The sequence below is a fragment of the Corvus hawaiiensis genome, chromosome 14 (genome assembly GCF_020740725.1).
Source record: "Corvus hawaiiensis isolate bCorHaw1 chromosome 14, bCorHaw1.pri.cur, whole genome shotgun sequence".
Taxonomy (NCBI): domain Eukaryota; kingdom Metazoa; phylum Chordata; class Aves; order Passeriformes; family Corvidae; genus Corvus; species Corvus hawaiiensis.
Window position 1 is genome coordinate 20,434,934 of NC_063226.1, and position 26,319 is coordinate 20,461,252.

A 26,319-nucleotide genomic window follows, 5' to 3' on the forward strand; every position below is an offset into this window, starting at 1 on the left:
CACTGCCCAGAAAATCAAACAATAACTATCACAGCACCAGATTGGGCTCACTTTTGTTTCCTGGGAAATACATGATATCTGACTACAAACCTCTGCAGGAAAAGCGACACTTGCACACCCTCCAGGTTCCACAAATATTAGTTTGTTTTGTTGCTCCTCTTAATATGCATGAAGAGGTTGCTTGATTTCCAAATGCCTGTCAAGTGTTTGAGGAAAAACAAGCTATGCTATGATTTAAGTGACCAACTATGTGACTGGTCAAAGTGAACCATGGTTTATAAAAAGCTTGGATGAGTAACTGGAGTAAATTATGTAACATTTGGAAATAACAAGTTAACCTGTAAAAATGACAGAATTAGAAAAGCTCTGGCTACTGAAGAGGAGGATGGGTCATTTCAAGCCTGGGCTTTACTCTCTGCTGGGAGTGAAGCACACCAGAACACCTCTACACTCTTCCCATGGCTGCACCATGACAATTCTCTCACTGACCCCAAAATCTCCCATAGCCAAGAGTATCTTTCATTAGCCATAAGTTCATTAGCCATTACCCTGCCTGTAACTGGTGAAGCCTTCTCCCCAGCTTTACCAGCAGACTCACGGCACAGCACACAAAACCACGGCTCTGAGTCGTCTGGACCGGGCAGCACGGATTTGAGGAGAAATGCTAAGATCTTAAAATAACCCACAAACCTTGCTCGGAGATAAACCTAAAAAGAAACACATCTACTCGAGCACATCGCTGCTCAGAACACTAATCTCTCATGTGCTCTGCAGCAGCTCTGGAGCGAGGTGGTTCATGCTGCCGGCTCTCACAGGCTGCACATGTAAACAGAGCAATTTGCTGCTCTCCCAAGCCAGGCTGCAGTGCGGGAGCAGCGGGTTGTTATAGTTACTGGCTATGACTTACCCCTGCCATTGTCACGGCATTCGCAGTAAATGGCGCTTAAACAGCAGTCTAGCAAAGGTTCGCAGAATAATGACTCATAAAAATTCACTTAATAACAGGATCCAAGCCTCTGTGCCGCCCAACCCCTTCATCCATTTCCCCCCGGCCCTTACATCATCAATGGGACCCTGATTCTCTTACATAAGGAGCACAGCAAAGGTCACTACTTGTATTTGAAAGGTTTTTAACTTCTGCTCCCTGGAAAGGTCATCGTACAGGTGGAAAGCAGAGCTCTTCCCCTTGGGCAGCTCTCAGAGGCGGGTATGGACCTCTCCTCTTGGAGACTCTGTGGCTGGTGAGTGAACCTGAACCTGCTTTTGCAGGTCCAGTCTGCGAGGGACCAAGGTTTTCTACCTTGTTTTGGGTGTCCCTTTTCCTAACTAGATGCAGTCAGTGTAACTCCTCAAGAGGCTGGAATGAGCCTGTAAGAATTGCTGCCAGGATTGTGGTACGGTGATAAGGCTGGAGATACACACCCATGAAATGGATTATGCTGAATGATGCTACTCGGCTGCTTTTGAGATGCAAAGACAACAATTAACTGAGCTGATGTGAACAGACGCAAATAGGAACAGCTCTTCATGCCCGGCAGCCAGAGACACACCAGGCTTTGGGAGAGAGGCAAATAACAACCTGCTCAGAGGCAGGCAGCAGGAAAATGGAACCAACAGGTCCTCCCAGACCCCAGGCTCAGGTGGATGAACATTTAATACAGAGCAATCAGAGGACACTGCTCCTGAGCCTCTGCCCAGAGTGCAGCAAAGGCAGCCAGCCCCTGATGGCAAACAGGCTCCACACACGAGCCAAGAAGCCTTCCCCGCACAGGCTTGTTTAGGCAAACTGAACCATCCTTACATTTAATTAATAGATTATACTAAACTTAATATATAAGAAGTGCAGTGATAGCATCTTACAAATTTCACAGCCAGACAGAAACCTTCCTATGAGGTGCGGGTTTTTTGTTACTACTCGAACAAAAAAGCAGGGTTTCTACATGTTTTAGAACATCGAAGGAGCTGATGAGGACAAAGCTGTGCTACTCTGCTTTATCAGGTGCTTTTTGTGAAAGCAATTAGGTGTGGGGTTCCCAAAGGACTTTCTGAGAAAGGGTCCAGCAAGGACAATTAATGAATGCATATTGGTACTGCTGTGGAATTAGCATCAGGAGCTTGTGTTCAGAAGCCCCTCCTGTAACAGCTTTGTGATTTGACAGACTAACCAACTTTGGCCCAACTTGTTCTACCACTACACATGAAATAAATGTTCATCACCATCACCATGAGCAGCCAGGGAAACAGCTGAAAGGGAAGTCCAGTCCTGCAGCCCTCTACCAGCAAACACTTCCTGCAGTCTACAGAAGAGCCTGAGCTCCAGCCAGGGAAGTTAATCCCAGTTTGTTCATAGAATCTTGCACCAAGCCAGTGCTAGTTTAAAATACACTGACAAAACCTGGTCTTGTAATAAACCTTGTAAATAAAGCTGAAACTGGCACCGTGTCTCTTCTCCCCCACACATGCTTGCTCTCCTCCAAGTTGTAAACCCTGCAGCAGATACAATTCTAGCTACAGAAGGAGAGCTGGCACAGAGCTAAGGGAAAATGGAACAGGCCTACTATGAAATGGATCACTGAACTAGAGACACTGGAGCTGAATTTCAGCTGCAATAAATCAACCTCATTTCACAGACCTCTGTGTCTGTCCAGTTAAGCCAGCAGGGCTGTGGATTTGAGTGGACACAGTTTTGGTATTCAAGGGATGTTACAGAAATCCACACGAATCCCATCACTTGCTTTCCATGACATTTCGGGAGAAACTTGTCATTAACCTGCAATAATCAGTGGCGATTCCTCATGCTACTGAAAAAAACTTTTCTCCTATTCTGCTCTCTGTCCTGTTGAGCTGCAGGATGCTCAAATTTCTAGAAGACCAAGGAAAAAATGGCTCATTCTTCACAAATGGTCTGTATTTTGCTACTTGTATTTTGCCAGACTAAAACCCAGTACTAACATTTCAATTTTTAGGTCAGATAGAGGAGTTTCATTATTTCTCTAGTTTTTAAACCACACATTGGAGTCACACTGCTACAGCATGCACAATGCTGCCATTTCTAAATAATAAGCTTAGCACTCTTGAATTCTGTCAGGGTTGATCCTTATTGTTTGCTTTGGCTACATAAAATTACTACTGAAAAACCATGTACTAAAGGGCCTATGCATTGAAAACATTTTCTTCTATGATTGACTGGTATTAATCTTTCACACGCAGAGGGATGTGTTCCCTTCAAAAGGAGGTTTGATATATGAGGCTTATCCAAGTTTTGGATGCTCCTTTCCAAGCAGCAAATATACAAAAATTATCAGTGGTCAGCAATGTATAGAAATTATTCTCATTATTGGCAGTAGTGCTCACAAATGAAAAGAAGAAAACCAGAAAAAATCGGTTGGGGTAGTGCAATATGTGACACTTGAAGTGACAGCATTCAGACTCGGAGGTTTTTCCACAAAGATCCTTATGTAACTTAGGGATGGCTTTGCAGCTAAGGATCCTTCCTACAAGTCATAGCTGCTCACTGCTGTAAGTTATGTCCTGCCTCAGCATTTCTGCCCTGGAGCTCTCTGGAGAGGGAGACCAAGATGATCTGTCTGCACTCCAGTGAAGGACTGAAACCCAGCAGACTGTTTGCTTGCAGTTATAAATAAGCTCGTGTGCTTTCAGGATTTACTTATGAAAAGCAATTCCACTTAATATCAGCACAACAGCATGGCAATAGTTCACATTTACAGATTGTAATATAATTTCAGAGAGCCACAAATTCCTTTAGAAAGTGCTTGTCTATAAATCAACCTATAAATCAGTGTGTGCGCAAACACTGTGGGGCTGGAAAGAACGCCGAGGGAAAGAGAAAAAACTGAGAGTTTAAGTCAGGCAGACATGTTTGCTTAGGCTGGAGAATTACCATCCACACAGGACTGCCCCGGTCTGCTCTGGGCATTTAAAGCCATGGACCTACATCAAGGACTTCGCTCTGAGCAGCAGCAGTTTCCTAAGGCAGGATAATGGCTCAAACTGAACGGGAACACTCGACCGACCTGTTTTTCACCACTGGGTTTCCTGTAATTCAGCAGCAGCTCCACAGCTCCCACCACCTCCTTCCGTATCGCGTAGAGCAGAGCGTCCCCCACGTAGATGCTGTGGCTCAGCAGCAGCTCCATGATCTCCAGGTTCTCGTTCTCTATGGCTATTAGAAGGGCACTGCGACCGAGAGGATCCATACAGTTAATGTTGATGTTGTAGTAGATCTCTGCCTCCTGCAAGGCATGTTTCACACTGGCATAGTCCCCCTTCTCCACAGCACTGAGGTAGGCTTTCTCTTCCGACGAGAGCTCTGCCTCCGCTCGCACGATCTGGAGTGGGATCCGGTCTCGGTATGGGGAGAAGTTGACCTTTTTGTAGTATAGCTGGGCCATTGTTCATAGTGACCAGGCAACCTGTGAGGGAGGAGAACCACGCATCAGTGACAACACAGCCACACAGGGGACAAACTTCCCAAGGACCATCACAGGAACAGCTCCCCATCCCTTTTTAAGATGTATTCTCAACAGCCCCTGAGCAGCCCCCATCAAAGAGTTATCTGAAAGCATAAAGGTGACACCACTGCTCAGGAGAGGCACTCACGATGACACTCAGTATAATTTTTTATCTTGCTCAAACACTATGGCATTGATGTCTTTTGTCTGGTCAGAAGCACGGTCTTGATGCTCATGGGTAATCTATCACATGCAAATCAGTGGATTTCTCATCTCTGCTTTATTTCCCACTCAAACTTCTTTTTATTTCCTCCTTTTCCACTGCTAAGCCAGGTCCTCAGCATCTCTGAACTGTCAGTGATGCGAGCTGCTGATTTACACCCTCCTCTTTACAGTAATAGATTCATTTTGAACATTTTTACTGCTTCTTCTCTGCTTCTGTCTCTTAAAACAGTCTTTTATTTTTCCTTAATGTTTACTCTTTGACTAGGTCACGGTTTTATTTTTAAAGCTTGCATGTTTTTAAACATACTTTCTCACTCTCCTCATTTATAAATAGGACCTAAAGACAGGCTGATGTAGAAAGCCTCCACCCTTGCTCTCCAAAGGCAGCAATGTTGTTTTGTGGCCTAGGAAAACAAGAAGTAAATCCTGCCCTGGAACAAGTGCAGCGAACAGAATGAATTGGGGTTCCTTCCCATGCCTCAAAGATCCCAGCAGGTGACTGGAGTCATAGGAAACAGGGGCTGGGTATTTACAGGTAAGGAAAAAAGAAACCAGGCTTGTCTACCTTTGCTTGGCATTGACAAACGACACCAGGTCAGCACCAGGAGCCACCAGCAGCTATAATAATTAATTGGGTGACTTATTCCATCTCCCTGCCCAAAGCTCAACGGCTTCCTGCAGCAAATTAGCCGGAGCGTTGGTCCATTTTAGTGCCCTTTCCAGGAGGAAAAGGAGGTGCTGATAAAAGATAACGAGGAGGAGGCAGTGGTGGCTGCAGAGCAGACCCAGGGCTCTGCAGGTACCACCCCCTGCGTGCCCAAGGAGCCGCAGAGCCCGGCTGCATTTCTGCCTTTCCAGAGTGGGTGGATCTGAGCTCCAGCCCAGCTGACACTGCAGAACAGTGGGTGGCTGTAGCAGACAGCAAAGCTGCATCTGTGAACTTCCTGGGGAGCCAGGGAGCTGCACCAGCCAGTTTGGCACCTCGGGGAATGTGCTCGCTCAGGATCCCGCTCTCCTGAGGTGTGACAGAAGTTTGTGTTTGTTACATACCCAGAGATGCTGTCACATCGCTCACGTGTGTCTCTCTGCACAGACAGAGCCACAGAATCCAGTGTTTCAACCTCAAGACACATTACAAAGGCACTGGAGGCAAAGGGACCCATAATCTGAATAGAAACCATAAATATACTGGCTTATTTTCTATGGGAACACGATTCCACTAAAGCTTTTAGACCTAAGGAACAATCTCAGTGACTGAGAAGCTTCAAGTTTCAATGAACTACACATGGAACCAACTGTTCTGGTTTTGAAAAAGACCGAGGATCACAGGTCATTTTCAAATTTTGTTTTTGAAAACGTTTCCCTCTGTGATCCAGCTAATTCTCACTGAAACTCTGACAGGAGACAAAAGGATGCAGCACAGGCCTGGTAACAGCCAAGGACTAAAGAGATCTTTGGGAAAGTAAGGATAAACCCAAATGGGAAGGGAAATTTTGCCCTTGTGTGACAGTCTGGCTGATGGGAGCAGGGAACACCAACCGAGGACAGTAGTCACCATGTAAAGGTCTCCTGGGGGAATCTGTTGGCTCCAAAAAAACCTGAGGGATTCTGGCAACAAGTGCAGCTGCTAAAGTGGAATTGGATATTTTTCACTGCTCTTTAGTTTAATTGGATGTTTTGTAGATGGTGAGTAACATTTGCAATGAGCTATAACAAATGTCACCTTATGAAACATCATGCCAGCGTTGGATCCCTTTCCCTCCCAACAGTTTTGTAGAAAGAAAAGAAAGCTTCAGATATCTTAACTCCTCAGTGAGATCTCATCTCCCAGTACAACTCCAGTCCAAAGAAAGCTAGTAATGTTAATACCTCAAGCACTTAAGAAGCTGCAATAAAACCAAACAGGAAAGACTCACAAAGTTAATGATCTTCCTGAATTCCTTTCATGCCAACAGCTGCATAGCCTGACCAACACATGCTGCTGACTGGGTTTGGATATAATAGCAAGCAGTATTAAAAATAAATAAATAAAAATGTCTGCCTGGAGTTCATGGAAGATTTCAGCAAAGCCTTTATCTGTCAAGCTGCCCCTCAGCCATACATCCTGCACAGTTACAGACAGACCTTCAAAACCTGATGTCTTTCTCTACCAAAATTATTTAACAGAGCATCAGTCAAACCTGTGGATGGAATGAATGAGCACAAGATCCCTGCTTGAGCTGTCACCCCTCAGCACCACCAGTCTCCCAGGGGCAGCATCTCTTGGTGAAGCAGACAATGCTGGTAGGCCCTAGAACACTTTTTATTTCCCAGACTGGTCCTGTCTCCTGCTTAACAGCTAAAAAATTACAAAAATATTGATGAAATCCAGGTAAGAGAAGGAGAAGGCAATGCACAGGTGCTGCCTAGAGAGAAGCAGCAATGACATCCCTGAAAGGTAGCAAAAATAGAAACACGGTCACACTAAAATCTTGGAATCGGTGCACAGAGCCTGAAAACACATGTTTTCCATATGAATTCTCCTCACAGAGAGGCATTTTCTGCTACTTGAGTTAATATCTGGGGCAAGGAAAATTCTTTCCAGCCTATGCCTGACGGCAGATGCCTCAGACAATATCCAGTGAGTGGCTAATGCAGTGGTGATACCTGCACCACAAACAGGTGGAGAGAAACAAGAGAAACATAACAAGAGAAACATAACAAACTACTGCAGGCAGGAGGACTTAGCACTCAGTTTGGACTCTATCACCTCTCCCCAGCAGAGATGCCCTTCTCCCTGAATTATTAGTCCAAATCTCCAAGCCCTTTCATCCTGACACCACTTCTGTGGTGCCTGGCACAAGAAATCGGAGTTTTATCCCCTGAAAAGCAGCTGGTCAGGTTTGGGGAAGGAAAGTTTCTGGCCTTTTGCCACTAAAAATTCCATGAGCTGTCTCTCCAAGAAGTTTTCAGGGTCTGTTAGGAGTTGAGCCATCCCTCAGCTCCCACTTTACAGACACCACACGCTCCCACACACCCCTGCCTCAGGGGAGCCAGAATGACCTGGATGAAATGGGATGAGTGGAACTTTTGAAAGGGAGGGAGCTAGATTCAGTTTACAGCCATGTATCACTAGGCCCATTATGAAACAGGACCTTCCAGGACTTTATTTGCTTTGATCATCGTCATGAAGGGTGTTCCCTCCCACCAACACAGGCTGGTGAAGCTCCGTGTGTGGCTTTAAATGACACTACACCTTCTCTCTCAGACCTGAGAAGGGTTTATGGGCTGGAAAAGCCACCTGCATTTTCCAGTTGTATCAGCCCCATCAAGGAACTGATCCCTTACAACACATCTCGCTTCACTGCTTCCCCCCATCCTTCTTGCCAAGGCTGTTTCTTCTTTTTAGTGTTTCAGGGAGAGCATTTTCCTCATTTTGCAGTTCTAGTCTGGACTCCAGGTCTGGAAATCACAGCCCATAACTGTGAAAATGGCCTGACTTTCATCATGCTCACACACCACCTGCTCAGTACTATTGATCTTTTTAAAAAAGGTTATAAACCTGAGCTATGAAATAGTCCAGAAGGGCCACTTAGGTAAATAATATTACATGTAGTTAATGGACCAATTGAATTTGTGATTGGATCCTTCTTTTAAGTGCTCTAGATCTTATTTACTAACAATGCCTGGCTGAGCACAGTATGAGGAAATAAAATCGACTTTGTAACGTTCTGCAATTCCCTTCCTTCTGCAAAGATACCCTCTTGTTCCAGAAAATTGCTTTTTCCATGGAGTTCAGTGGGAACCAGATTACAGCCCTAAGTCTCACTGCTTCTCATGATGTCTCTGCATCACACTCACCATCAGAAGCAGAATTTTTTTCCCGATGCCTTTAAAGGCAGAGAGAGCCATGACTGAATAAATGTATGACCTCAGACATATTTTAATATTATAAAATTGCTGTAACCTTCCGGTGTCTACAGCCGTGTAAATTCCTTTTAGCTAAAGCCCCATGATCTCAGAAAGTTTATATCCAGCTCATAAGTTATATAAGATATATCACTGACTGGAGTAAGTGCGTCCAAAACTTGCAGGGCCACAGTACAACACAAAAATGAGACCCAACAGCTAATAAAATTGGGGATGAGTAATCTACTTTCACTGCCCAACATGAGAGAAAGCAAGAGCACTACTAGCATATGGGATAAAAATGCAAGGCTGCAGTGGTCCATGATTCACAGTGGAAATATGTCCTTAAAAGACACAGGGAAAAACTCCCTATAAAATGTTTTTCACTCATCATCAGTCCAGGTCTAGCTAAGAACACATAAATTCCCTGGGGTACAGCACAGAACCTTCTAACCCAGGAAGTGTTTGTAAAGGAAGACAACCTCAATCTTCAGATTATGAAGTCTACAGACGCCAGAAGAAAATTCTTTGCCAGTAACGCAAAATGTCACAATTTGACTCAAGTCCCAGCTGCAGTTCTTAACTTCCTGGGGAGGGTGACAATTATCAAAGATATATATGTTTGATTTGGAAAGGACAACTCTTTGGTAGAAGTCTCTTCCGCTGCATAATCAATTGATGAGTCATGACCAACTGCATATGGGGAGATAGATACGTATTTTTATATGTGTGTATGTGCTTTTTTAGATACATATCTATATAAAATATATGCTCCTTGCTGGAAGCTTCAGCTTTGTTTCCTCTTGCAAAGCACTGAGGATTCACCTGGCTCGTTCTGTTCAAAGATGAGCACGCTCCCTTTGCAACAGGATATTCTCCTCTACATCTCCTCTGCCAGGCAGAGCGTAATTCATGGACAGAGAATTCGGGCTGCAGACAGCCAGGCCTGGTCAGAAGTCTCAAATGCTTAGGACTCCTTCAAGTCTCCTCTCCCCGCAGCAGAGCTTCCTGCACGCCCAGGGACAGGCTCCGTGTGCTTTTGACGCACCCCAGGGATGGACTGCAGCGGACACTTCCCCAGCGCATGTTTCGCACGGCGTTGATGGGGTGCTAACGATGCTAAAATTTCAGCCGAGCTCCTCAGCCACGCTGGGCTGGGAACGGGGAGAGCAGCTCTGCAATAAAAACCAGCTGCAAACCAGATTTCCTCGCAGCACAGCCAGAGGAGTTGTCCTTGCACCTGGGGGAAGGAAGCAGAGGTGCAGGACCTGCAAAGCAAGACACAACTTCGGGAAGGAGGACAGAAGAAGCCTCTGGTATAGAGCCAGATGCAAAGCTCCTCTTTGGGAGACAGTGGGAGGGGGAAGTACTGACCCAGCCATGGAATATTTCAGTATTACCTCAACAGAAATCAGTCTGGGCTACTAAAATGATTAAAATTACTTCCTAGTGATGGAATGGCTGCAGAACATGCTTTTAGCTACTATTGTAATAAAGTATTTACAGTCTGCAATTCTTCCACTTCTTTCCACACAGCCATCACGCAGGTGGTAATAAATAAAAATGTACCATTGTGAGGAGATTTAAAAAAAAAAAAAAAAAAAAAGCCCTGGAATATATTCATAGTACCTATCTTTGCAAATGCAGGCAGAGCAGAAAGCTCATTTTGTCTGTCTGACGTCATTGCTCTGTCCCCTACTTGCTTGAGATGGGCTATGTACTCATTTTCCACAAAAGAGATGTCAACTGAACTGAGAAATACTGTCAAGCACGCTGCCCTGTTGTCTTATCTGCTAATGCAGCACTAATGTAGCATGGCATCGTTATCATCTCCAGGCTCTGTGTCCACCGCTGCTGCCCCTGCTGCTTGTAATCCCTGGCTGCTGTAGCTATTGAGCAAGAGATTTTCTAAATTTTTTTTTTTGCCTGTTCCCACTCTGGCTCATCACTTCTTCAATCAGCAAAATAATCCGGGAGCATCATCTCGGGGAGAGCTGGGTGGACTGTCAGACCTGCCTCAGCCTGGAAGTGCAGGTGAACCACCCAGTTAGGAGGAAAAGACAAGATGATGGCAGAGTGGCCAGGGAGAGGAAAAGGCACTGGCAGCAAGCTCTGAACTACCAACAGCAACAGTTTAGGCTCTTTTTCTCATCTAGCAATGAGTGGATTTATCAGTGGTTATCAGTTCCCACTTCTGAACAAGCTCTGCTGGGCTGTTTTCATTGGCACCTGAGTAAAAATAGAGTCAGACCCAGCAGATGCAGCACCCATCACCTGCAGCCCCTGCTCTGAGCCTCCAGGGTTACTGTGCTGCAGTAACTCTACCTCTGCTCCATTTTGGGTTTATTCCTAATTCTGTCATTCAAACCTGACTGGAGATTCTTGGAAGGAAGAAGCAAACTCATGTGCTCAACTCTCAAATGAGTGTTCCCTAGTTGCAAAAACAGGGCTATTTTAGACAATACTATGTTCACCTGCAGCACCTTTTGCATATGAAAAAGTGCAAGACCCATGAATTCTCTTCCCCTGAGCTAAATTCCAAACCGTGGTAAATATGGAGGGACTAAAAGCCAAATTCATTGCATCTGTAGAACACCAGGGACAGGAAGACAAGGAGTCTGTGCCCCTTGGAGAGCAAGCACACCACTTGCATTTCACAGCTGTCTGAACAAATGGGGCCAAACAGAGAGCACTGGGTGGGCAAGGAGCAGCCACCCTGCTCCCATGAGCGTGCTGGTGCCTGGCAGCCACCAAGACTCTGTGGAAATGGAACAAACTTCCAGACATCTCCCCTTTCTAAAACCTTCACAGGAGAAAAAAAAAAAGATTTTTTTTTTAGGGGCTTCCAGACAGAGGAAGAAAAGATCTGAAAAATCCAAATATCTGAAGTACCTAGAGCAGGTGACTGATTTAAATACAGCACAGCTTGCTGTGGGGAGATTACATCTCCTTCACCAGCTCCAGACAATGCAGCTCACAGTCCCTTTCCATGCAGCTTCCTCATCACGTTGGATCCTGCCTAGTTCAGGCACACCTCACCACCAAATCCTGCAGTCTAAGCCACCCAGATGGTTGTAGAGCTGAGAAAGAGAAACATTTCCACAAGTAAAAGGTCTCTCTGAATGTATATTATGATGGAGACTGAGCATTACAGATTGCAGGGCAGTCACGGTTTGTCTCAGTCGTGGTTCTGCACAAGTCAGCCCTGGTCATCACATCCTTCACTGCCACTTCTGCTGAGACAGTCCCTGGACAAAACAACTGCCTCGGCTGGCCAGTAAAGCAGGGTGGTTTATGGGGAGGTGGAAATGCCATCCAGGAAAGAGAAATCTTCATCGAAAGAAAGTGGGAGGGAGCTCCTCCTGACAGTGATAACAAACAGAATAGTCTGCAGATAAAATAAAGAAGCAAAGCCAAATCCTAGTTCATTAACATAGCTCAGGAAAGAGCCTAGAACTGCAGACTGGACAGTTTTTGAGGACCCACTGAAAGGCTGCAGGCAGTAGAAAAACATTCATTTTAAGTGGAAAAATGTTGTTCTCAGGAGTACTAAGCAGGCAAATCGAAAAGACACCAAAAATCCTGCCCAGCCATAAAGCAGCTTGGGAGGGGAGTAACTCTGTTATACTTCTTCTGAGTGAAGGAATGCATACAATCAGGTTTTGCCTTCCATTAATGCCCTAAAAGGTTCCTGAATAATAACTGCAGTATAAAACTTGCTTATTCAACCTCCACATCATTCCAATAAAGTCAGGTATTTGGGTCAGAGATCTGTAGGAGTAACCACGTTACTTCTTAATCTTTGCCATACTTACATGGTGCACTTTGGCTACCAAAAATAATAGCACCCTGATCTTTTGAGCCACAGATCTAAAAGTCCTTTTAAAAGGACAGATGGCTTTCTTCCTCATGTATGGACTGGAAGTGTGCAGCAAAACAGAAGTTATTTGTTTCATCCTTGTGACAGCAAGTGATAACAGGGCAGGATACCCTGTAAATACAGATACACATATATATTGTATACCTATAGCTTAATAGGTGTGACAGATCTGTGGTGCCTGTTGAGACAAGCCCAGTGCCAGAGCCATCTGGAGTGTAGTAGTTTCATCCCATGAAAGTGATGATAAAAACTAGATTATGTCCCATATTACCAGGGAAAAACCTTATTTTAAATATCCCGCAGGGCTGCTCTGTCACACACTGAAAAATCTGCAGGACATTATCTTGGAACTCAGTTCTTGATCTTCCTAAAGGGAACTTCTCACATGGGCATAGGATGCCTCCCCCCCCCACCCCAAGCCCTTGGCTGCAGTATACCTTAATGTCACTGCTTCTTTCTTTCTGTATTTCCTTTCACCAAGACACTATTCTAAAATTTTCTCCCATTTTCTTCTGGATTTAATTTTGCAGTTTGCTTCCCTGTTAAGTGTTGATTCACGACACCTCAGCTTTCAAGAGACATCTGAGGTGAGGCTCACGAGCTTTTTTCTTCAGCAGAATTTTATTTTGTATGCTCTGGGGTTCAGCCTCAGCTACAGAATAACTGCAGGGGGTTCATGTTTAAATTGAGCTGCATTCCTTTGGCTGCAGGAGTGGGCCTATGCAAAGAAAATGCACAAATCCATAAATAAGGCTTGGCACGATTTCCCTGCTCTACTTAATGCCGACATTTGCAAGCTCTGTTTTCCCAAACCTCTTGCTTCCACATTCCTGCACCTGCTAATTTGTTAATTCTGTTTTCACTGAGTTTAGACTTATGTATTCTTAATTATGCTAATGAAGAATAAACTACTTAAAATATTAATGTTTTGCAAACCTTTAAAAGCAAACAGTTAACAAATACCTTGCCCCTGAGGTCTGTCTTAACTGTTGGATTCACAGACCAGTCCAAGTGATTACTTTTTCTCTTGAGGAGATGTCCTGTCCTCCCTTTCTCCTTTCTCCTCCCTCTCAGGTCTCTTCTGATAACAGCCTCACTTTCTCCATTTCTATCTGACCTCTGTTGGGAGGAGGATCTCGAAGTTAAATGAAAATCGCCCCCAAAGTGGTAATTACCACAGATGTCTCCACCCGTTTTCTTTTCCTCTCTTGGTGTTGATCTCCTCTCCCCTCCAAGGCTCTGTAAAGGCTCCTTGCCCTGCTCCTTCCAGCCATCCCTCACAAGCAGTGTCTGGAACCTGCTGGGAGTTCCTGGGGTGCCACAGACCTCTCTCTGTCCCCCTCCTGTCCTCTGTGCATCCCTCAGATACCTCTGTCAGGCAGGAGAGTTACAAATCTGGCAAAGGAATGAGGCAGGAGCCAACGTGTGCTCCCTACGAGGCAGGAGCTGAGCTCTCCTCCTCGTGCACCCACAATTTCACCAAATTCTCCTCTGCTCTCCCCGAAAATCACTTTGCACACCTGTTTTCCTGGCTTCTACATAAAGCATAGGTCAGATCATGGCAGACGTGCACCAAAACTGTGACGGGCTGCGCATGAAAGGGATGGTGAGCGCTGAGCCTGCAAAGAAGAAAGGTGTCGAGTTGCTTCATTTACCCAAACAACAGCTACCTGCAGATCGTCCCTGGCTGCTTGGGGTTTCTTCCTATCTGTGCACTCCTGATAAAAGCTGTGCTTTTTATGCTGCCAGTCTTTCCTGAATGTCTGCGTGGAGCTGCTAAATCACAGATTACAACGTGTAGGATATCGTTCTCACCATCTCCCTGACAAGGCAGCATTGTTTCTTACAGGACAGATGGCTTACAAGATACTGATCTCTGCCAAGGGAGCAGCACCGCACTGTCTGCAAAGTGGCTCTAAAGTGACTCTGAAAGCAACTGTTTTGGCATTAAGATTGAGACTGAGGATAAACCACACCGAGGAGCAGGCCGTGTAAGAAGCATCACTCTCAGCAGCGTATCAAGGAGCTGTTTCACCCCAGGAGAGCAGCTTTCCCCAGGGTTGTGTGCCCCCCTAGCTGCTCACAGTCTGCACGACTAGACTAGATTACAGTCATGCCATGCTTGTCACTTCCCTGGGAGTCTAGCCACACTTGCCGGGGTTTATTTTCAGCCCTAAGCTTTGGGAGTTCAATAATTATATGAGAATGTGTTCTGGGGAAAAAGAAAAAAAAAAAAAGTTTCTAGCCTCTGGGGTGTGAAGTAAAGAGTGTGAGTCACAGAGTGAACTTCATTGATGCAGAAACCAGACAGAAAGTGTCCCAAATTCTCTGGGTTTAAAAATCTCCTAACTTTAAGCCAAAGTTTGCAGATTTGAGATGTGGGACAGAGATAGGAGAAATGGGCCTTGGAGCCCATGGACTTGGCAGTACTAAAATCAGAGAATCACAGAATCATAGAACATCCTGAGCTGGAAGGGACCCACAAGGATCATCCAGTCCAACTCCTGGCCCTGCACAGACACCCCAACAATCCCACCCTGTGCCTGAGAGCGTTGTCCAAACACTTCTTGAGCTCTGTCAGGCTTGAGGCCATGCTCATTCCCTGGGGAGCTGCTCCATTTGGGGATTCCAGATCTTCTCTGCAGGCCACTGACCTCCTTCTCTAAGTCCTTTCCTGGCTGGATAAAACTCCAGCATGATCCGTGCAGCAAGGGATGTGTCTGTGCTCTGCTCTGGTAGCAGGTCAGGGCGACAGTGGCATTTTGTACCCTGACTCAAGCCCACACATTCCAAGGACTGCCTGCTCTGCTATTTATAAAGCTAAAAGGGAGTTATCACTCAGCCAGCACAGCGCAGAAGCATCACTTGTGTTCTCCATGAAGGCAGTTTTGTAAGTCCATTAAATCATTCCAGCTAGATATCATCCACCCTTGTTCACACGGAGCCACAGAGCATCCCTCTGACTCAATCCAATAAAGCAGCCACCAGTTTAACACCACTTTTGGCAGAGGAGAAATGCATTTCTGTACATGCCTACTTAACAGCCAAGGCCTGCTGAAGCTTCTCTGCTGCAAGACACCTCTATTACTGCCACGCTGAGCTTAAAATCAGCTGAGAAAATATGTTACACACTAGAGAACTTTATTTAAGCACAGTCATAACTGTGGCTACAGACAGAAATGCAAACAGAGGGGATATCACCAGACAGGCACTATTTTCAAGGGGCCCTCCTCCTGCAAATCCCTGCTTCCTGACACAGCTGGTTAGGGAGCCCTGAAAAATAGGAAGTACCATCACCCCCGTTTTTTAAGGAAAGCAGAAGGAGACGCTTCCAACTTTTGAGAGAATATCCAGGGCAGTAAAGAACCTCGTTCCACTCTACACCTTAACCACTGACTGACAGCTGAACTCCTTGTGGAAGACTGCAGAGGAGAGTAAGACCTCCCTGCTGATGTTTTCCCTCCTGATGTTCTCCCTCAAACAAGGCACCGGAGCAGCAGATGTACAGTGATGATGCACTGCTGGTCTCTTCTGACAAGCACTGTTCTTTCAAATCCTCATTTTCCTTTGGTTTCCTCTTGCTTTTTCATCCAAAAGCTTCCGTCCTCGATGGCTCTGAAGGGTCTGAAAATTCAGGTGTCTGATGCTTAGACAGCTACAGGAGTTAGCAGACAGTCTGGAAAGGAACAAAGGGCTTAGAGAGGTTTGAACAGTCCCATCCATCTCAGTGAGGGGTTTAATCCTGGGGCACGATCACTGCTGGTGACAATTCCAATCCTTACATAGGAGAGGAGATGGAAAGTTACCAGTTCCCATTATTTTCCTTTTTAATATCCTTATTATCCTTTTTACTTCCATGCCTGGGTGATGTTTGAAGACACCCCCACCTATTTTGCCCCTCCTAAAAGGAGCTACGTGAATAAAACTTGTACAAGAAGTGAGCAATGATTAAGGTGTTCACTGAAACATGGGAAACAGAGAATTTAAGTAACTCTGCAAACTGCTGGAGGGACCACTACAGCTGTCAGACATCACTTGGACATGGTTTCACCTGGCACGTGTTACTTTTCCAGCTTTTGTTTGCTCAGGCTGACCCCACTCCTGGACTCTGAACCTCGTCCTGCTGTGAACACAGTGTTCAAAGTGTAATCCTCCCTTCCCAGGGCTATTTCCAGAGTAGCAGCTCTCAGCACTGACTGGAGGCAGGAGTGCCAGGCTAAGATCCCCCTGCACAACCACCTGAGGATTCCTGCACTCCTCCACAGCTCTCGGGGGGGCTGGGGAAAGCAGCCTAACCACATCCAGTTCCTCACAGATCATTAGGTCCGTGGCAAAACAAGCAGAATTAATGTGTGGGAAATGAGATTAGTGCCCAGCTCTGCCCTGACTTTGGCTTCTCATGTCAGTGAAGTGAAGGGCCCGGTGTTCCCACCAGAATGGAGCCTGCAACAGAATGGGGTCTCTTAGAAAGCACACCCCATCACACGTGGCAAAATAAACTGTGGGTGACATCCCTGAGGTGCCTGAGAGCTTCTCTGGGGTTGAAAAGTCATCAGGACTCTAACTGGGACTTTCAGCAGCAGCAGCATTTGATCCATCTGACAGTCCCGTCCCAGTGACGTGGCCAACTGGGGATTGTCCCACTGCCTTTCTGGGCGAGCAGCTTTTCATACCTGCACTTCTGTTTGCTCCTCTCATTTGGTTTCAGGGTGTGTGGCACCACAGGTGCCTACAAGCAAGCACAACCAGAGGCCCTGCTCTTGGTTGCTGTGACAGAAACCTGTTCTGTTCCTAGAATTCATTTTTTGCTTCTTCCCCTATTCAATAAATGTCACTGCACAGCTCTCCTCTTCAATATACTGTCAGCACTCTTCTTTCCAGATACAGAAGAGCAGATAAAATGTCTGATTAAAAACAGCTACAAAGGGCTAAACCCAGCTTGTACAATGAGCAAATGGCAGAGATATTAAATGAAGACCTGGGGATTTTTTCCCCTTACTCTTTCAATGGGCATTGGCATCATGACCATCTACAGCTCTGTAATTTCAAGCTCTGTGGGTAGTTTTACACATTTCCTTGTTCATGTAATTAGCTGTTAGCTTTCTTGAACATTGTCCATTAAATTTTATTACCCACAATCTAGTTTTCATAGAAGAACAGCAAAAATTACCACGAAAATAATATCCATGAAAGACATGTTACATGCATCATCACAAGGGAAAATTGGGACTTTCCTCAAATTCCGAGCTGTTCCTAGACAGACTGCACGATTGATTAAAATACTGAGTCTGATCTTGCTTCTGTCACAAATCTAAAATTAATTCTTTGACTCTTTAGGATTACCCTGCATCCCTGCTAGCTTAATTACATGCAGGACTTAATTTGGACTCACCAAAAGTGTTCAGGTTCACAATTTCCTCAAAACCTTATTTTTCAGGTCTCTTTCTGTAACTCCACTAAAGGAATGGGTTTGTATTTAGTAGCTAGCTACCTCTAGTATATGCATGAAAAAAACCTAACTAAGCCAAAACGAATTTTTCACTCTGATGAATTAAAGCCAAATTCTTCTCAACATACTGAGGTTATGTTCCCTGGGTCCTGTGTTTTGAAGTGCCATGAAGGACCTGGTTTTTTGTTTAGTGTTACAGTAGTTGCAGCCTATCTTTCCCCAGCTTCTTCAGCCTGTTTCTCTGAGATTTCCCTGCCCTGCTCATCAATTACCTTTGCTAGCACAGCTCTCCAGTGGGAAGCCAGATTCAGCACCAACTTTCCTGTCCTCTCCAGCACTCTGAGGAGCCCTTGCATTGTGTTTTCTTAGCTGGATCTTGCTGCCAGTGACGACCTCTTTTCAATTCTGTCTACGATGTGTTAGACCAAATTTGCTACTTGCTTTCTTCACCTGCCTTTGGCCCAGGTCTGATCCTTCCTCCCAGAGCTGCAGCTCGACTCAGTCTTTACTGATTTCTGATCAAACCGCAGTGGAGTGGATTTTACCACCAGCAAGCACCTCTGACAAGCACAAGCACTGCTCTCTGCAGAACAGAGCCAAACAGCCACGCTCTACCCAGGCAAGCACGGAAAACTACAGACAGCAGCCATGCCCTGATTTTAGGTACTGCAAAGTCAGCTGCTCACCTCTTTGGCTCTGTGTGAGCACAAGTACTTTCTTTCTCCCCACAGTGAGCCAGGGATGCGGCTGCCACTGCCCATCCTACAGATCCCAGGGCAAGGAATTCATCCACTCCTCTGTCAGCCCTTCTCCTTGCAAGAGGGGGTGTTCCAGCTGGAGAGAGAATTGGTGCAGCTCTTAAATGTCTCAGTTCAATCCTGTGCACTGAGGAATTTCTCCTAAAAGACACACTCAGAGTCTCCTGCAATTAACTCTTTCCCTGTCAGCTTAGTAAGGATCTTCTATGGACAAATCCAAGCATTTTGTGTTTGTTAGTAAATTGTTACTTGAACAGACAAATTTGCTTTTTTCCTCCACTGGTTTCCCCTGGATTTCCACGATGAAGAGGAGGAGGGCTAGAAGCCATATGGGCTCTACCCATATTATCATGGTAACTACAGCTCTCCCCTCTGTCCTGCTTCTGCTCCAAGCTCTACCTTAAAATAATTAAAGGTGCTGCTTGCTGCTGACCCGACTGACCCTGGCAACTGCTGGGCATCACACCCTGCACCAGTCACTGCTGGTTTTGCCCCCTCGGTCCTGCAGTGGGAAGGTGGCACTGCAGTCCTTGTCCCATCCCCAAGGCCAGGCCTTGAGGCTCCAAGTGCCATCTATTCACAGCATGCAATTTGGAGGGATTCCAAGTTGCAGATGCTTCTCTACCTCGAGTCTTTGTTTTTCCTCCTGGTACTCTGGATTTTGTTTCATCCCTGAGGTCTCTCAGAACAGTCCACCCTCGCTCAGTCATGGATGATTTATTTTCCTTAGCAAAATCAAAGTATTTTGCTAAGGGTATATTCTGCACCTTGAAATAGGTTTTGGTGGGACTTTTTTTTTATATGAGGATTATTAACCAGTTTCCCTTTATTTGTGCTTTGAGTTTTCTGTTTTTAATGACAGCAGCACTCAAACTCACTCTGAGTGTGCTGGGTCAGGTAAAGCAAACAGTGTCCCACTTGTGAGATGCCCTCTGAAGCCAAAAAACCTGCTCAGCAAATCATCCTGCCAGGCCCAAATCTCTGCTGACTTAGCCAAGAAACCTTCCAGGGGAGCTACAGGAGCGAGGGGTCTGGGTGAAAGAAGCTGGGCTCCTCCAAGAATTCCCCTGTATTTCAGGAGAGCTCCTGAGGCCCCTTGTAAACCCTTAGCAGGGCAGTACAGACTGTCACACTGTGACTGACAACAAATGTCACTTGGCTGACATTTCAGGTGGGAAAAAAATCAAATGCTGTCCGTGCGTTTCCCATGTTCCTTTCTGGACTTCAACTTTCTACAAAAGAAAACGAGGGGCAGAGACAGCTCTGGGGATGCTGCACTCGTGCCAAAGATCCCACAGCCTGATCTGCTCACAAACACACGCCAACACTGCACCTGACAATGCCACAGACAGCGAGGGGAAGTTTCAGCACACCTCAGGAATGTCCTTAAAGCCTGGAAAAGGTGACAGCACTTAAACAAACACACACACACACACCCCCTTCATCCCTTCCTGGGATTGTCCACTCTGGTTTGTGCAGTGCTGGACACAGCACCAGCCACAGAGCCATCCAGCTCCCAGATCTGTTCCTGACAATGGGGCTGGTTCAGAGCAGCAATGACACCTCTGTTGCAGTGCAGCAGGAGGTTTGCACTTGCTTAAGCTGATAAATGCAAAGTCAAGGTGACTCCACTTCGTGGATTCCATTAGCATCGGGCTGCAAATCCTGAGGGCACACGGTGAAGCCTGAGCAAGCAATATCAGCAACTGCAGCCCTGCAACCAACGAAACCACTGGGAAAATCCTCCCTCCTCACACAAGGAATGCGGGACCACATCACCAGGGAGTGTTTGCAGCCTGCTGGGCTCAGGGCAGAGGCACCGAACACACCGAGGGAACGAGGCATGAATATTGCCTGTTAGAGATACCTCCTACATGATATTATTACTTTCCATTAAATTGAACAAAAATACCCAGGTTCTGGAAACAGTGTCTCATTGTAACACCTGCATGATTGGATGAATAAATCTGTTTTAATTAACTGCCTTTTTTATAGTAGGCTGTAACAAAATATTGTGAGAAAGTGAGAGGCTGATAGTTGGCTTTGAGATTTCAAATAACCCTCTCCTAATTAAGTCTGTATAAATTTATATGGCATCTCAGAGCAAGAAAACACTTAGACCAATCCATTCTTTTAACTTCCTTTCCTATTTTCTTTTCTAGTGTTAGTTATTAATTTACTATGCTCTTCCTTCACATTGCTTCAGTCAGAGCAGAGCCAAATTCTTTCGAATGCATTTTGTGCACTCTGAATTTCACTTTGCTTATGCAGATCCACTTGTCTTAGGGACTCCAGTGACAGAACTCCTAATTGCATGGCTAAAACTGAAAAGAGAAGTCACTATCCTGGACTCCTTCCTGCTTCGTTGCACTTGTGATGCCATTGACTAGACTCTCCAAATTAAAACTCTCCTCCAGCTCAGCAGGGAAGGTATTGCAAAGCTTGGGAGCACATCAAAGCATCTCTGTGCACTGCTGCCCATTTCATGTCCCACCAATGTGGTCTGTCACCTGCTGCTACTGAACTTCTTCACTTCTCAGCCCCAATGCCTGCTAAGCTTTGAGTTAAGTCTGTTGTCACTCTCACTTTTGAGCTCTATCTCCCCTCCTCAGCACCCCAAAAAACAGGAAAAGAGAGCAATGAGGAGTATGTCTCTATCCATGCATCACCAGTGCTGTGCTGGCCTTGGGAGTGTGTGCAGCCTTAGGGGGAGCTTTAGAACCAAGTAAAGCACAAATATGGACCAAAACAGGACCATCTTCTGGTGCCTTATATATTTGTGTGCAGAAATTGGGTGTGGGGTAGCAGGAAACACTGAGGGGGCTCTGCAAGGACTGTTTTGACATTACCCTGGAGGGTGGAGATGCTCAGGTCATGGCCTGTTCTTGGGCTGTAACAAATACAAACAGGATTCACTCTTGCCACAATCACACACTGCTGGGTTTTAATATTTCCTTTGAACAAAAAGCTGTGCTTTTCTGTCCCATAAGGTCTCCCCAGCTGCCCAGACATGAAAGGCACTGTCAGCAGTGCTCCTAACACATCCTGGCTGGTCTAATGCCAGCAGATGATGGGTTTCCACTAGGAACAGTCCACTACTTCGTAGCATCCATCAGTTCCCAGGGATTCAAGCACTCATGCGAAGTGCAGACTTGCTCCAAACACCTACAAAAACAGAGATGCTCCAACTAAAAAACCTGGTATTCAAACACCCCTTGTGTCTCCAGCATCTCCACTGCACTGAGCTGGTCCATCTGGGATAGGAAAATTCCGCAGTCTGACTGAGGAGGCTGTTTCCAGAGTTCATTTTTCAGGTGCAGGACATTCTCTTTAGTAGCAGCTCTTGATAATGATAATTGATCCATATGATTGGATTGAACAAGAGTGTTGGATGGAAAACATTAGATTGGGCCTCTGGTTCCAAACCAAGATAAAAAAAGAATGAATTTAAATGAGGCATGAGTAGGTCTCCTTATGTGTTGGTTAATTTGGAAACAAATCAGTACTTTTGAGCAGCATCAGTTATCCACGATACTTACAAATGATCTTTCCTATAAAAGACTTCCCTTCCACTGAAGAACTGCCCATACTCTTCCCTTTTTATATCTGAAATCTCAGTTCTTTATGACTCGATTCCCCATTTGGTACTCACAAAGGCATATTCTGTATGCTGAGATTATAAAAGATGAATAAAATGGGAATCCATCCATCACAAAATCTACACAGCGGGATGGTGCCCCTCGTGTATCCACATTTTTAGCAGCACACTGTTCGTTTGCTTCTGAGCTAATAAACTGAACTCAGTGACAGCTTTGTGTGGCACAGCCTCAAGGAAGGCACAAACCTGGCTTGGACTTCTCAATCTTGCACGATCACGGGTGTGCTGCTGTGTTTCTCTTTCCCTGCCTATAAAATGGGTGGAAATGCTGCTAATCTATCCTAACTCCTCACTACGAGGCTCAATCCATAAAGCCGATTTAAGCTGCAATATGGGCACAGTAATAATGCCATTAACATACTTCAGATTTTCCGGAAGTGAACAAGAACTGAAAGCCTAATTCGATTTCTTAATTTTTTTTTTTTAACTCTGCATTCTCTTCATAATGCTTCAATATTTAAGCACAGGAACGTGCTCTGGAGCAGCACTCAGTGCTGTGTGGATGCTCTCTCTGCGTGCCCCAGCTGTGCCCACTCAAGCCTGGTGATCCCTTGAAAAGGGAGAAAAGCCCACCCTTAATGTGTGTAACAGCTCTCACCTTGCCAGTATGACCAGAGGACATCTGAAAAGGCTCTCAGGCTCAAGCATCAGTGTCTGGATCAAACAGAACAGCATCCTGTGGCTGCCCAAAATTTCCTACAGGCATCACGGAAAATGAGAGACCAATCTACGAGCTGGCAAAAGCATGTTTGGCCAAACATCCAGGAACGCCTGAGCCATTTGCAGAACCTGAATCAGGGTCTGAAATGCCCATAAACAAGAAAAAAACCCCCATGTAACATTGTTGTTGCTGTGAATAATCTGACAGCAGAGGTTTGACAGGTGTTTGTGGTCTTATCCCGGTTTAAATGTTGGAACAATCAGGCACAGGATCCTCTCACAGCCTAATAACCAGATTAAAGGACTCTGAGAGGGGCTCTGCAGCAGGACTGCAGGAATCACACCTCTGTGACTCTGAGCAACTCCTTAGTTCCCTTCAGCTCAGCCTGTCACCGTGCAAAACAACACACTCAGCTTTTATCCACCCATCTCTAACTCTGTGCTTCCCAGGGGCTGAGCCTGAACTCCTGCCCAAACTTCTGGGCTGAGTCAGCCCCCATTCTGGGAGGGACAGAAGGATGCTTCTGAAGAGGTCACTGGCACGAGTCAGGTGTCCCTGCCCTGCACACACACCTCTGGTCACTGAGGGGAAGCTCTGAGTGCAGAAGCAGGAAAAAGCACCTCTGATGCTAAAAAAGCAAAGCCACAGAACAGCCCTGAACTGGACTGCTCTGCACAGGTCAGTGACACAGGAGAGGGAGCCTTGTCTCCAGCTGATTTTTGCAGGAGAGAAAGATTAATCCCAAAATGTATGGGAAGGTCATGGCAGCAACATCGCTCTTTTATTACACCCCAAATGCTTCACCCTGAATTTTGATGCTATCACCTACCATGCCCTAAGAAAGAATAAAAATAAACACTTCAGAGGACAGTGAGAACATCTGAAATAAAACATTATTCTTCATGCCCAGATCTAAATCTTGCTAAAGTCAGTGGGAATTTTTTCATTTCCCACTGCTGCTTCTGTGCTTCCAGAGGGGCCCTTCAGTTTCCACCAGCAATTCAACCCATAGCCAGTCCCAGGACTGGTGAGAGAGAAGAGGCTGATTAGAGTCATGATTCCCTTCAGCCTGGCAAGAACTGGAAATTCTGAGAATTTAACTCAGCCTTGGACTGGAAATGTCCCTGAGCAGGAACCAGGTAGAGCTAATAACTCTGACAAATCTGATCTTTATTCCCTACAGAAAGAGCAGTGTTGGTGGCCTGAATCTCAGCCTCTCCTTGTCTTTCTCCAGCTCTCTGCTGAGAGATTTAACTGCCAGGCTCTTGGATTCTCTAGATGCTCCTCTTTGCATAAATAATTAAAAACTTTGGGAGCTTGCTGACTGTTGTGCTTGAAGACTGGAGTGACATACCAGGAATCTCTAAGATTTTTGTAGGACGAAACCACCCGTTTTAACCATTCATGAGTACATTCAAATCAAAAGCAAAATCAGAAGACAACTCAGAAAGATCTGCTCATCTTTGTGCTCCCTGACCCACTCCATAGGTGTACAGCCAGTGTAAATGAACTATTTTTGTCTGGAGATTGTCCAGAAACCTTTGTATATAAAAGACTTCTAAAACACCTCTTCCTTTCATCCACTGCAGCATCCTGCATTTCTTTTCAGCCAAGCTATTCTTCATCCTTCCTTTTCCCAAACTATTTCAGTCAGCCAGGGGTTCATGTGGCTCCTGTGGACAGCAATGGGTTTATTTTTGGGAGGGGTGCCTACCCTTCCCGATTCCATTTCGTGCCAGTAGCTGAAGTGATGGCTTGTTGACTGCTGATATTCATACTCCTGTCTTTGACAGGCAAGGCTCCCACTCACCAGCTGCTCAGCCTGTTTGATTAGGTTACAGACAGGGTGCAGGGAAAGCTGCAGGAGATAATGTGGAAGTGAAGATGCTCCGGCTGTGCGCAGGCGCGGCTTTGCAGGACCACAACAAACCTCTCCCAATTCCCAGAGTGATCCCAGCAGGGAGCTCCTATGCACACCAGCACCAAGCCCCACGGGTGGGGAAGAACTCAGGAGAGCTGGGAGGGTACCACTCCAACCTGGCATCAGTTCAAGATCCAGAGAAACCCACAGACAAATGTCGGAGCATTTGCCCTAACACCCCATAAACACAGAGCTCCAGGCTTAAACAAAGATGTGCATTTTAAGGCAGAAGTTTAGACCTTGGTTTAGACCTTAAATCTGAGAAGCCTGGAGCCCTTTTCCCAGCTACAGAGCACCTCCCTGCCCTGGTCTGGGTTCAGCTTGTGCCCCTTAAATCCATGGCAGACAGGAGGGACTCAGGGTCTGTTTGGGACAGGGACGTGGTGCCTCTCTCCTCTCGTGCATCCAAGCTGGCCATGGGGGATCAGCCAGGACCCCATAGGAGCTGCTCTCCCTGCTGAGGAACCAGGAGGCTGCTGGAGCACAGGGCTGTATCTGGGCAGCCCTGTTCCCTCCAGCAGGCCCTGTGGAGCCACTGGGCACAGTCAGCTCCAGTGTGGCCCTCACAGACTCTCCCAAGAGGAAGGTTAAGTCTTTGTTTTCTTGCTGAAGAAATGGGATATCGCAGGAGAAGCAAATTTTTTAAAGATTCTTCGGAGGCTCAGTCTGCTCTTCCCAGATGAGGATCCCCTGATGGTATTATACAGGACAGAAAGACCTGGGTAAAGAATTTTCACTATAGTCCCTGCAGGGACTTTGCATCTTTTGTTCAAACATTCTCTGTGCTCTCCTGCCCTCTTCCATAGATCAGATTTTGCTTCCTTTGTCCACATAACCTCTTCTTTTCAGTTAGAAAATCCCTCTCTTGCAGCAGATGCTTCTCTTTGAATCAGCCTTCCCAGCAGTTCCTCAGGGACCCACCTCACAGCCCCCTGTCCATTCAGTCACTGACCACGTCCCTGCTTCCAGCTTGACCTCACAGGAGAAATGGGTGACAAGGCACTGGCATCCTAGCAATCCTTCTTCCTCTTGTTCCTATTATGAACAATTTTAGGGCATTAGGACAATTTTATAAACCTGGAGGTCTTTCCACCTGGAAACTTTCAAATACCCCAATACACATAACACAGAGATTTCCATTAACTGCAGCTCCAGGCTAAGTAAGAGATCAGCACCTCCGTTTCATAATGCAGCACAAACCAGAATGAACAGGACACAAAGACTGGATGAGAGAGAGGAATTATTTCATCTTGTTGTCCCAGGCAGAGCCCTGAGCCCCAAATGGCTTCATCCTCTCACTGCTTTTGTCAGTAAGGCTTCACACAATAAAATTCTTGCAGCTTCCTATGTTAATCCATTAATGCCTCTGAGAGCAGGCTGAAATCTCTACCCTGGTTATCATTCTGG

General features: G+C 45.9%; 1 protein-coding gene across 1 annotated transcript in view; it reads right to left on the reverse strand.

Annotated features, from left to right (window-relative positions):
• The window catches only part of TRPC5 (transient receptor potential cation channel subfamily C member 5), a 93,796-nt gene that overhangs the window by 62,511 nt on the left and 4,966 nt on the right, over window positions 1-26,319 (reverse strand). Inside the window, exon 2 of the mRNA XM_048319083.1 lies at window positions 4,035-4,433. Coding sequence (XP_048175040.1) covers window positions 4,035-4,412 — 378 coding nt within the window. The 5' untranslated portion in view covers window positions 4,413-4,433. The remainder of the gene's footprint in view (window positions 1-4,034; window positions 4,434-26,319) is intronic.